Source organism: Pinus tabuliformis, chromosome X (genome assembly GCF_031772625.1).
Source record: "Pinus tabuliformis cultivar Carrire ecotype Pingquan chromosome X, CPIR1, whole genome shotgun sequence".
NCBI lineage: Eukaryota > Viridiplantae > Streptophyta > Pinopsida > Pinales > Pinaceae > Pinus > Pinus tabuliformis.
In genome coordinates, this window is record NC_142308.1 from 1,236,799,075 (window position 1) to 1,236,811,489 (window position 12,415).

At 40.2% G+C, this 12,415-nt stretch overlaps 1 protein-coding gene across 1 annotated transcript; it reads left to right on the forward strand.

Annotated features, from left to right (window-relative positions):
• Window positions 1–6,169: 6,169 nt before the first annotated feature.
• On the forward strand, window positions 6,170–7,039 carry LOC149144427 (uncharacterized). The gene has a single exon (XM_089452153.1). It carries the CDS (start codon window positions 6,170–6,172, stop codon window positions 7,037–7,039), a length of 870 nt encoding a protein of 289 aa, XP_089308279.1.
• The last annotated feature ends 5,376 nt before the right edge of the window (window positions 7,040–12,415 follow it).

Sequence of the window (12,415 nt, forward strand, 5' to 3'; positions counted from 1 at the left end):
TCTTATTTTATTATTTCCACTATTATTTTTTAATACTCCTAAGAGGCACATTTTAGACCTCAAACTTTCTCTAATGTGCCATAACATCAACGACTCTGTCTACCAGTAATGACCCAAGTAGCACAAGGACAACAACGAAAAGTCTGACTAAATTAACAATTCTTGCCATTATAAAACCCTGCAACTCCTAATTCTTTGTCAGAAATAAATTTCAAAACTATATATTTCAGACCCTAGCTTCTCAAACATCAAAACTGGGTCGAAAGCTATGAACTGAAATTTTATGGGGAGGACAACAACACACCACCTATCATGATTTTATACCTAGCATTAGATAACATCATTCTATTTTGTCAATTATAAAATGAGCACTTTCTTGCATAAAGATAAAAAAAATGATATCAAATTTTATAGATGTGTGTAAATAATTTCTTTTAGTAACTAATTTGAAGTTAGATCAAGATTATTTATTGGATAGAAAAATGATCTACCCACTAATAAAGTACTATTACTAGAATTAACAATAAATTTTGGGAAAAATATCTAAACAATCTTATTCTAACCTTATGTTTTATTTTTTAATTTTTTTATAAACAAAATTTTAACATCAAGCTTCAAAGTTTCCTAGTGTCTTGTAATTCCAACCACAACATTCCTTAGTAAGCATCAAATAATTTTATAGGAAAAAGCTCCTTAATGTATTGAAAACACCAATTATATGGTACTTTGATGCCAAAGTAAAGAAAATAAAAAATTAAAATTAAAATTAACAAGAGAGGCAATGGAACAAAACTAGATATCTAATGGCATTGAGAGACACAGACTACATCAATGTATCGCGCATTGGCCTTCAACACCTGGGCACTTATTGACTTACTCAGGGTGAACTCTTTATTAATTCAATTTGATTCAATTAACAAATTTGATTACACGACGACTCGATGTAATGAGGGGGGACGCGAGGGTTTCTGGGAAACTCTGAGCCGAGGGTTTCTGGCAAACTCTGCAGCGATGGAATCACTCTGCACAACACCAGACTACAACAACTCAGCCCCTCTGGCGACAACATTATTCAGCAAATAGGCCCATTGCTATGGATTCCCTTCCAGGGGGGACTCGGAGCCTCCCCCCAACGGCAACAGCGAGATTCGGACTCCCAATGTGATTGTAAGGGCTTATGAAACGGCTCAGACTGACATCGCTGCAAAGAAAACTGACCCAACAAATCAAGGAAAACAAACATCACCACAGGAAACGGAGGCAATGCCTCAGACTCAGCAGCAAGATTCTACACTGAAAAGAGAGATCCCCAAAGCGACCTCTACCACTTTCAAACCTATTGCAGCAGAGCAACCCAAGATAGAATTACCTGGTCACTGGATCAATACCCAAATCCAGTTTATGAAGCACCACGCTCTCATAGGGAAATTTATCGGCTTCTGGCTGACAGAGAAATCCCTGCAAGGATGGATTGCGGCCAAATGGAAACTTAGAGGACATGTCACCCTGTAGCTCGGACCAAAAGGTTTCTTTATGGCTATCTTCAACTACATAGAAGACCATAACAGAGTCCTAGACGGAGGCCCCTACTTCTTCAACTCCACGGGCCTGTATTTGAGAGACTGGATCGAAAGATTCAACCCAGACAAAGAGGATTTCAGTTGGGCGCCGGTCTGGATTCGAATGTATTCCCTTCCATTGGAGTACTGGGATGAAGAATCGCTAAAAGACATAGGAAATGGTCTGGGAGACTTCATAAAGATAGCCGAAGAAACGAAACTTAGATGATACACCTCTTATGCTCGCATCTATGTCTACATGCACCTAGACAAAGCACTCCCGGACTCGGTAAGTCTATATCATGACGATTTTGAATGGATTCAGCCTATATATTATGAACATGTTCCATTTAGATGCAGAAAATGTCATGCCCATGGTCATCTTTTCCGTGATTTCCCCCTAAATGCAACGCCCAGAACCATTGTCACCTCAGAAAAACCTGATTCAGAAGGATTTACCAAAGTCAATAACTGGAAAAAGCACCACAAAAAGCCTGCCTCGGGTTCTAGAAATCCCATAGCCAACTCCTCCATACCCTCTACCAGCAATAGCTTTGATATCTTGGCACAACTAGCAACGAATGACTCTGAGCCCCCCAACCAAACTGTTGATATACCCAAGCTATCTTCAGTAATCCAACCCTCAGACACAAGGAATGCACTGAAGCCACCTCACGCCACTGTAAGCCCAACATCCAATCCCAATAAGGAATCTGAATGGAGGCCTAATGGAATGGAAATTGATATCTTTCTCCAAGAACCAATCCATTCAAATGACTTAGTAGCGGAAAGCAGTGAGCCCAAACATATGGAAGAGGAGCCTGAAAGTATTGACATTGGGGATTTGGACATATTCAGCCTTGAGCAAGCATGTAGGAAGAAAGAATTTGATAAAATCTTGGATAGATAGTTAGAAAGTTTGGAGGTAATCCTTTCTAGAGCACATCAGCAGTGAACTTTAGGGATCCAACCGGGTAATCAATGGGATGGGAAAAACCTTCCCAAAGATACCAAGAAACGAGGGAGAAAGATAGATCTGCATAGAACCATCATCATTGGGGAAATATTGGTGGAGTCAGGAAGATATTCCAAGTTAATAAAGTATTACAGGCCGCTACCCAATATTGAACCATGAAGCTCACATCATGGAATTTAAGAGGGTTAAACATCCCTATGAAGTACAAAATGATAGGCATGACTCGACTAATAAGGAGAGGAGAAACCTCAAATATTCTTCATGCAAGAAACAAAATGTAACAGTAATACACTTGGCACCATTCTCTCAAAAACATGATCAAAAACATGATACAACAGGAGAAACCTCAAAGATTCTTCATGCAAGAAACAAAATGTAACAATAATACACTTGGCACCATTCTCTCAAAAGCCCGGCCAAGAAGCCATTCAGTAGCAATGGACGCCTCGGGAGCTTCAGGGGGACTTGTAATAGCATGGGATACACAGGCTATTCTCTCACTAACATCCATGCGACTCATAATCTCATTCAATCTAGTTTTCATATCATAGGGACCAATGTTCATGGGCATCTCACAAATGTCTATTTCCCCTAGGATAACACGAACAAATTGGCATTGCTGAACACGATAGCATCGCTCAACTCTACCAGAGTCCATCCTCTTTGGATTACAGGTGGCGACTTTAATATGATTACTAAACTTGAGGAAAAGAATGGAGGCCGAGTCAAATTAGACATTGAAAGCAGCCACTTCAAGGATTTTATACAAAATAACTGGCTCATTGATTTGCCCTTTAACAATGGAATGTATACCTTGAACAATAGAATATCAGGTTCGCAGCAAATTTCCTCCAGTTGGATCATTTCTTGTTATATGAGAATTCCATTCATTTAGGAGGAGAATTTACTGCCTCAATCTTGCCTCTATCCGGATCAGACCATTGGCCCATATCTCTTCAATGGCAAAGACCTGGCAACTCCACACGAAGACCCTTTCATTTTGAATCATTTTGGCTTACACAACCAGAATTTAACAATATGGTCTTCTCAGTCTGGAAAATCTTCATTCCCCCTGAAGGAACAAAAATGTATCAATTTCAATAGCGGCTCAAATTTCTCAAAATGCACATCAAGCAGTGGAATCAAATGACCTTTGGAAATATCTTTCAAGCCCAAAAAGCTCTATCACAAGAAATGATGGACCTTCAGCAGAAAATAATTAATGAAGGAAGGACAGAAGCACTCGTGGAAAAGGAACAGAACCTTCAGAATCAGTTGTACGGAAGAAAAAAGCAAGATGAGATCCTCTGGAAGCAAAAATCCGGAGTAAGATGGCTAAAAGAGGGAGAGCGAAATACGAAATTTTTTCACCGCACCACCATATAGAGAAGAATGCACAACAACATTACACAAATTCAGAATCAACAGGGAGAAAGGCTGGAGGAACACGATGATAACGAAAGAGAGCTCCCGAAGCATTTCAAAAACGTTCATCAGGAACCACAAATCAACAAACAACCAACTATAGAACAGATTCTCCAGCATATACCTAAAATCATAACGAAAGAACATAATCAATTACTCCTTGGTCTGGTTACTCTACAGGAAGTTGAATCATCAATGAATTAGCTCAAGGAGGGTAAAGCTCCTGGACCAGATGGTTTCACCTCCAACTTCTTTCATAAGTTCTGGGATTTAATCAAAGTGGACGTATGGCAGGTTGTGGAAGAATCTAGGACTTTTCATTGGTTGCTTCCATCTCTAAATGCCACCTTTATTGCACTCATTCCTAAAGAAGAGCATTCTATTACTCCGGAAAAATTCAGGCCAATAGCTCTCTGCAATGTTATCTACAAATTCATCTCCAAAGTCATCGCTTCCCATTTGAAACCGATGCTTCCTTTGCTCATATCACCAGAAAAATCGGGATACATAGAAGGACGACAAATCATTGACGGCATCATCCTCACCCATGAGATCATTCATTCTCTAAAGCACAACAAAAAAGCAAGTATGCTTCTCAAAATTGATCTCTCTAAAGCTTTTGATAAGTTAAGTTGGATCTACATTCAAAAAATGCTTGCAGCCTTTGGATTCTCTCCTCCATGGGTTAGATGGGTAATGAATCTTGTCTCCTCTACTTTTTTCTCCATATTGGTAAATGGAATTCCTTCTCATCCTTTCCACCCCTCTAGAGGCATTCATCAAGGAGATCCCCTCTCTCCCTTTCTTTTTGTGCTAATGGCCGAAGGGTTAGGTCGTATAATCAAGAACACTCTTCAAACTCAGCAACTTAGAGGCATTTCAGTCCATGACTCCCCAACTATCACTCATCAACAATTTGTGGATGACAACATGTTGTTTGGGCACCCTTTAGTTCAAGAAGCATTAATGTTTAAATCCTTGCTTGATGACTATTCGAAAGCATCTGGAGCCAGCATTAACACTGCAAAATCCCAAATCTTTTTTTTTCACACTCCCTCCACTACTCAATCCTCTATAACCCACATTCTTGGATTCTCTGTAGCTTCTCTACCCTCAAAGTATCTAGGTGCCCCTTTGACTGATTCTGCACTAAAACATGCCTCATGGCAACTGCTCCTCGAAAAACTTGAAGCCCGCCTTTCCTCCTGGACCTACAGAGCCCTCAATATGGCTAGTCGGCTGGTGCTGGTTAAAGCCATTTTACAATCGATGCCTTTATATCTTTTCTCTGTTTTGGCAGCACCAAAATGGGTGCTTAAGAGGATCAAAAATTTACAACATAATTTTCTATGGGGATCCTCAGGCCAAAATCGTAAATGGGCATTGGTCAAATGGACGATAGTTTGCCTTCCAAAAAAATATGGAGGTACGGGTCTCTGAGATCCTCAACGCAACAATGCAGTTATGGGAGCAAGGATATGGTGGAAATGGCTCTCAGATCCACACACACCGTGGGCTATACTTTGGACTGCCAAATATGCAAATAACATACCGCCAGAAGATTTAATCAGACTTATGTCCACTGAAAAGGGCTCCTTAATATGGAATGTAGCCAGACAGCATAGCGCCATGATTCAGCAGCACAGTTTTTGGGAAATCAGAGATGGCAACAATGCTCGTTTTTGGGTTGACTCTTGGAAACAAAGACCCAGGCTAAGAAATTTGTTCAGACCTCCACAAATAGATGATTGGGACACACAACAGAAGGAAAAAGTCAATCAGCACTGGATTCCAGCCCTCAACCAAGGATATAGACAATGGATAAAAGCGACACAAATTATCAGATAAGGAACAGAGCAAATCCACAATGAGATTGATACAGAACTCACGAACAGGAAAATTAGATTCTCAGACAAGAAGGATATTTTGAGATGGGGGTACACACCACGTGGGATTTTTACCACTAAGGAGGCGTACAACCTTTTGATTAGCAATCAGGATTCCAAAGACCCTCTTTGGGACAAAATCTGGTCTCCCAGAATTTGGCCCAAGGTTTCGACGTTTCTCTGGCTGCTATGTCAAAAAAGGATACTCACTTGGGACAATCTAAGGAAAAAAGTTTCCACGGGCCTTCAAGATGTCCCAATTGCAACCAATAGGAAGAGACCATACAACATCTTATGGACTCGTGCCATTTAGCCAATAAACTATGGGAAAAACCAGCTTTAGAAGTAAAAAAGGATGCAGAGTAACAGGGGATATTACAAACACCATCCGTAATTGGGCAATCGATCCTTACAAGAGCAGGTTGCTAAACTCTCTGTGGAAAATTATTCCAGGCCTTCTCATCTGGACATTATGGAAAGAAAGAAACAGACGCATTTTTAAGAATCAATGTACACCTCTAGATAACATCTGGAGTAATTTCTGCAACAATCTTCAAGAAACCTTGGCGCTTCAAAAGTGGCATGAAGATGACTTTCCTACCCTTCCTCAGGAGCAGAACATCTGGGAGAATTGGCATCTTCGAATTACCCAAACACATGAGAACCCCAGCAACTCTTCTCAAAATCCCAAAGCACCAAGCAAATGGCAGCCTCCTCCCCAAGGAATGATACAATTAAATTTTGACGGAGCCTCCAAAGGCAACCTAGGCATGGCAGGTTATGGAGGCATCTTCAGGGATCACGGAGGCAAACCACTCTTGCTCTTCCTTGGCTCAATAGGATGGGACACGAACAATTCAGCTGAACTAGAAGGACTGTGGCAGGGACTTTGCTTAGCTCAGCAGCATGGATTATTTCCTATTGTAATTGAAGGAGACTCACAAATCCTTATCAACATGGCTAATCAAATTCTTCAGGGGACACCTGCTCACAAAGTAGCCTGCAACTGGAGATTAGCAGCTCGTTTAGAGATCATAGAACAATGGCTCTTAACCAATAAAGCAATCACATTCAAACATGTCAAAAGGGAAGGCAATAAAGTGGCAGATCTCCTGGCAAATCTGGGGGCGGACAGTGATCGAGTTCTAAACTCAGGCTCGCTTGACATTTTAAATGATACCTCTCATTTATAGGAATGCACTGATCTGGTGCATAATGATGCAGAACTCCTGGATGTGGGTGTTTAGGCACGCAGGTACTTGGGTTGGCAAGTGATGAGGCCACCTGGCCACCCACGCTTCCACTCAGAAGCATACACAGAAATCCACCGCTGATATTAATGGCACATTAATGAACAGCGCAGGTCGAGGCTTCATCAATTTGGTTTTTAAGATGGCCTCTTCAGACTGTCTTCCCCCCGCTCTGCCTCCTCTGTACTGCAATTGTCTCCTTGCTGCTGTAGAGCCAAGCTCACACATGACAACGGGGAGACGCTGCCAAGTTTTGTGCTACATTGAGATGGTGGATGGTGCACATTTCTCGTAGAGTCTTTTTTGTTGCCTTCGGACTGGTTCTTCGGTCTTGAATCTTTGCTCTGAACTGCTGGTTACAGGTTCTTTTGTTCCCATTGACTACTCATTCTTTGGAACTGCTCCTTCTCATCCTCGTCCGCTCAATTTTTCCCAGGTGAGCATGCCTTGTCTGCGTCATCGAATGCGCTGCAGGAGGGGCAGTAGTAGAGGAAGATCAATTCACCCCCCCTCCTTGTCCCTCTCTGACTCGTCCCCCTCTAACTCATCCTCCCCTTCGACGACTCTTTTCTCTGGATGTTACCCAGCCACTCACATCAGTCGGGGGTGGGCTCAAACTGCAAGTCCTCGGCCTATTGACGCTACGCCCCAGCCTCCTGCTGCTCTGTATCATCTCTGTAGCCCAATCATTCTACACAATTTCAATTTCGCTGCACGATGGAACTTCCCTACATAATTGCGACTATCTCGGTGGCATTTAGAGAGGAGCCACAAAACTCTAAAGACCCAACCTGCAATACTTAGGTGTGGAACACCACCAGCAAGAGAAAATGGAAGCAGCTCAGGGACGCACCAATTCAAGCTGCTTCAAGACAATGGAAGAAACTCCGAGAGACAATCAGGATGCAAAAGATGACATGGAGGCATACAGGTGTCTGATAGTGGAAGAACCTCTTCCTCCTAACGACACCTAGCTGGTCAATGTTTTTCAGGTTTTGGGTTCCCAGCTCCCAATACTATGGGTCTATTCTGGTGTTTTTTTTTTTCATGCAATATTGTTAATTTTGATGATTGTTCAAAAAACTGTTCCACTCTGGCACTACAGGGTGTTACCCCTGCGTGGGCAGAAAACTCTTATAGTTTTGGACTGGTTTCCCCGGTGCGGGCAGTCTCTTTCCAGTCTTTTGTTGTTAAACATGGCATAATTTAGGGCCTGCTCTGCAGAGGTCGGTGCCTCCTTGTACTACTTTTGTTACATTAATAGAATTAGTCTAATTTAAAAAAAAAAAAAAACAAATTTGATTACACCCCCCGATGGGGGTGACCAAGCACACATACACCTATCACATGAGAGGCCATTGGGGCCTACCCCTCCACCACGCAGTCATTAAAACCTCGATAATGCTTCATCCTCGCATTCAATTTCCTCGCGTGACAATCTGTCTCGCACATTCAATTGTTAAATTCAAAGGTTTAGCGAGTGTTTTTCTCAAGTCTAGAAGTTTGGGCGATGAATTTGGGTCTGGAGGAGAATAGAGGTGTGTGTGACACGTTCCATGGTGGCTCACTGGGTTCTTGGCCTTAGTTGAGTGAGAAGTGAAAGCCAGATTTATTTCGATTTGGGTTGGGTTAGGCCTTCTGGCATGTCCTTGGGATCCAAGCACCCGAGCAGATGAGACATCGAGTGAATCCACGCCATTTTCGTGATACCCTACCACAAGCCCTCACTAAGAAAATGGAAGCTCCAAGAACTCCCTTTTATTGCATGGGGTAAGTTCTCTGTGTTTATAATTTCTTCTGCATGTCATTGGAGTTGGAGGGATCTGTCATTGTTTGTTTATGTTTGCTTCATTGTCGGCTCCTTGTCAGATATTCCATCTGGTTTTTACTTGTGTGGGGGTGCTACCTAGTCTCTATTCAGTTCTTTTCGTGGTTTGAGCATCCATTCTAGGTCGATGTTACTAAATTTGTCTCTCAGTGCAATTGGGGATGTGCAGTCTATTTTAGTGGGTCAATTGTGTGGCGGGCATTGTTTTCCCTACACAACTCTCTGGTCTGGGCGGACACTTTCCCTTCCGGTTTCAACTCCTGCCAAATTCGATATGCCTTGCCAACAAGGTTGGCCTCACTGAGGGGTGATCAGCAGTTCCATGCTAGGCGTCTCGAGCCAAGCCATAGTTCGTCCTCCACCAACACGAACAATCAGGAAATCGAGGATCATGCAACTATATCTCTAGCTCACTCTCTAGGTCACATAATGGCTCCTACTACCATGGATTCCATTCTAGGGAAGCTTTGGAATATCTAAATCAATATGGACATTCTCAGGGACCACAGGTATGAAAACCGCAACAAAATTGTGGCCTATCTCAATGATATCCAATATAGTCAAAATGAAATCCTGGAACATTTGGACAAACTTCGTCACAGCGACCGTCGGACAAATGACCACCTTCCCATCTTGGAAGAGCAGGTGGAACACAATGATTTCTATATGCATGATTGCGGTTGTTATTTTGCAGCCCCCCCGTACTACGCCCCCCACCCCCCTCCTTGATATGTTTTTGTCAGTTCCGGTCTTCTTTTTGTTTACTCCTCATATGTTATGGGTGCAATGCCTCCCAGAAATAATGAATGTAAAGTGTCTTCTATGGTATTCTCCGGTCCCCAATCTCAACAAGTGTCGGAATGAGAGAGAGGGGATTGTTGAGACTGATTTTATAAGCTATTTTTTCCTAAAAATCTAATGAAAGTTTTTTGAACAAAAACAAAAACAAAAAAAAACAAACAAAGTTGATCACGTGTTTTGATTAATGAAGTAGATAAATAATAAGTAATTATTTTATATAGTAGGAAAATAGATCATAACTCAATATATGGCATGTTGGCTTTCAACATCTTGGCACTTTTTGACTTGATTCTAGGTCAACTTTAACGAAGTAGATAAATAATAAGTAATTATTTTATATAGTAGGAAAATAGATCATAACTCAATATATGGCATGTTGGCTTTCAACATCTTGGCACTTTTTGACTTGATTCTAGGTCAACTCTTTATTAGTTTAGTTTGATTCCATTAACAAAAGTGATAACACTTTTTTATTAATGAAGTAGATAAATAATAAGTAGTTTTTTTATATAGTAGGAAAATATATCATAACTCAGTGGCTAATCCAGTAGTGAAGATAATCATTATTGGTTGCTATGTGCTAATGTAGGTTGACTCATCACTTTTATTATAGGAAAATCTTGCCACCTAGAATTACCTCATTGATGGTAAGAAGGCAGACTTGCCAAATGCCATGGAATATCAGCGCTTAGTGAAGTAGAAGCAACTAAAAAGTAATTTATGATTTATTAATTTGCCAATAATTTATTATTTTTCCATTTTATTTATTAATATTAATATTATTTGATCTCATATGCTTATTCAAAATGTATACAAAAATATATTAATAAAAATGTTAACTAAATTATATCAATGCCAACAATTTATATATCATATATGGTTTAAAATAATAATAATAATAATAATAATAATAATGTCTATATATTATATAAAGTAATTGAAAATTTAAATTATTATTTGAGCGAAGAGGTCTATTCTACAACCTAAATGATGTGTAATTTTTTTACTTTTAGTTATTCTTTCTTGTCTAAGTATTTTATTATATATGGTTTAAAATAATAATAATAATAATAATAATAATAATAATAATAATAATGTCTATATATTATATAAAGTAATTGAAAATTTAAATTATTATTTGAGCGGAGAGGTCTATTCTACAACCTAATTGATGTGTAATTTTTTTTATTTTAGTTACTCTTTCTTGTTTAAGCATTGAAATATTTTATTATGATCAATGCTAAAATAATTTTTCATCTACTTTTTCTTTGTAAACATATCTATGAAATTGAGATTAGAATAAACTAGTCAACATGCATCTTTAAAAACATTATTTGAGTTATGTACTTATTATTTGAGCCGAGAGGTCTATTTTACAACCTAATCGATGTTTACTTTTCTTACTTTTACTATTTTTTTCCCTTTCAGTTATTTTATTTCTCTATAAAGTTGATATAAGATTATGATATGAGAGATGGGATAAGATCTGGAATTCATCTAATTGGCTGAAGGTGTCTAGTTTTCTGTGGCTTTTGTGTCATAACAAGATTCTCACTTGGGACAACCTCAAAAAAAGAAGTTTCTCTGGACCCTCCATATGTCCTAACTGCAAGCAGACAGAGGAATCAGCATTACATCTAATGCAAACCTGTCAGCTAGGAAGGAAACTGTGGGAAAAGGTTACATTCCGTTGTCAAAAAGAAGGCAGAGTGCATGGGGATATTAAAGGCACTCTTCGCACTTGGAGTCAAGAGCCATATCAAAGCAAACTCTTAAATACATTGTGGCAGCTTATTCCTGGTCTACTGATGTGGAACATCTGGAAAGAGAGGAATAGGAGAATTTTCAAAAATCAATCAATGTCTATTGAGCAGATATGGACTGGGCTAAACCAAAATATTAAAGAAACCCTATCTATCAAAGCCTGGTCCCAAGAAGATTATCCATCACTCCCGCAGGAACAAACTATCTGGGCCAACTGGAAGATTCACTTAGATCATCAATTTACTACTAATGACAATCCCACTAGGTGTCACAATCCTCCAATAAGCTGGACTCCGCCTCCAATCAACATGTTTCAACTCAACTTTGACGGAGCTTCGAGGGGTAATCCTAGGAAAGCAGGATATGGAGGAGCCTTCAGAAACCATCAAGGCATTCCCTTATTAACCTTTCTTGGCTCAAAAGGCTGGAACACCAATAATGTAGTGGAATTGGAAGGATTGTGGAGAGGTCTTAATCTGGCTCAAGACAGAGGATTTTTTCCACTAATTATTGAAGGGGACTCGCAAATTATCATAAACATGGCCACAAAGCTCATGCAAGGATCCCCCATTCATAAAGTCAGTAGCAGCTGGAGAATGGATCAAAGACTTGAGCTAATAAACCAATGGCTCTCTCATCACCAAGCAATTTCCTTCAAACATATCAGGCGGGAAGGAAATAAGTTGGCTGACTTTCTTGCTAATCTAGGAGTGGATACCGAAATGGAGTTCTTCGATGGCCCAATCTCCAGCATAGCCTCAGAGAACCAACTCTCAGACTTTCATACCATTGTGAAGAATGACATGTATCAGAAGGTGGCTACACCCCCGGATGCGGGTGTTATTAGTATGGGTTAATGAATCGCATGCAAAAGCGGCAGCTGTCCTGGCACTTGGACGGTTCCAGCAGCTCACACACTCCTGCAG

Bases quoted from the DNA above. Each gene is read 5' to 3' on its own strand.
- LOC149144427 (XM_089452153.1), top strand. From the start codon at position 6,170: ATGGGAAAAACCAGCTTTAGAAGTAAAAAAGGATGCAGAGTAACAGGG.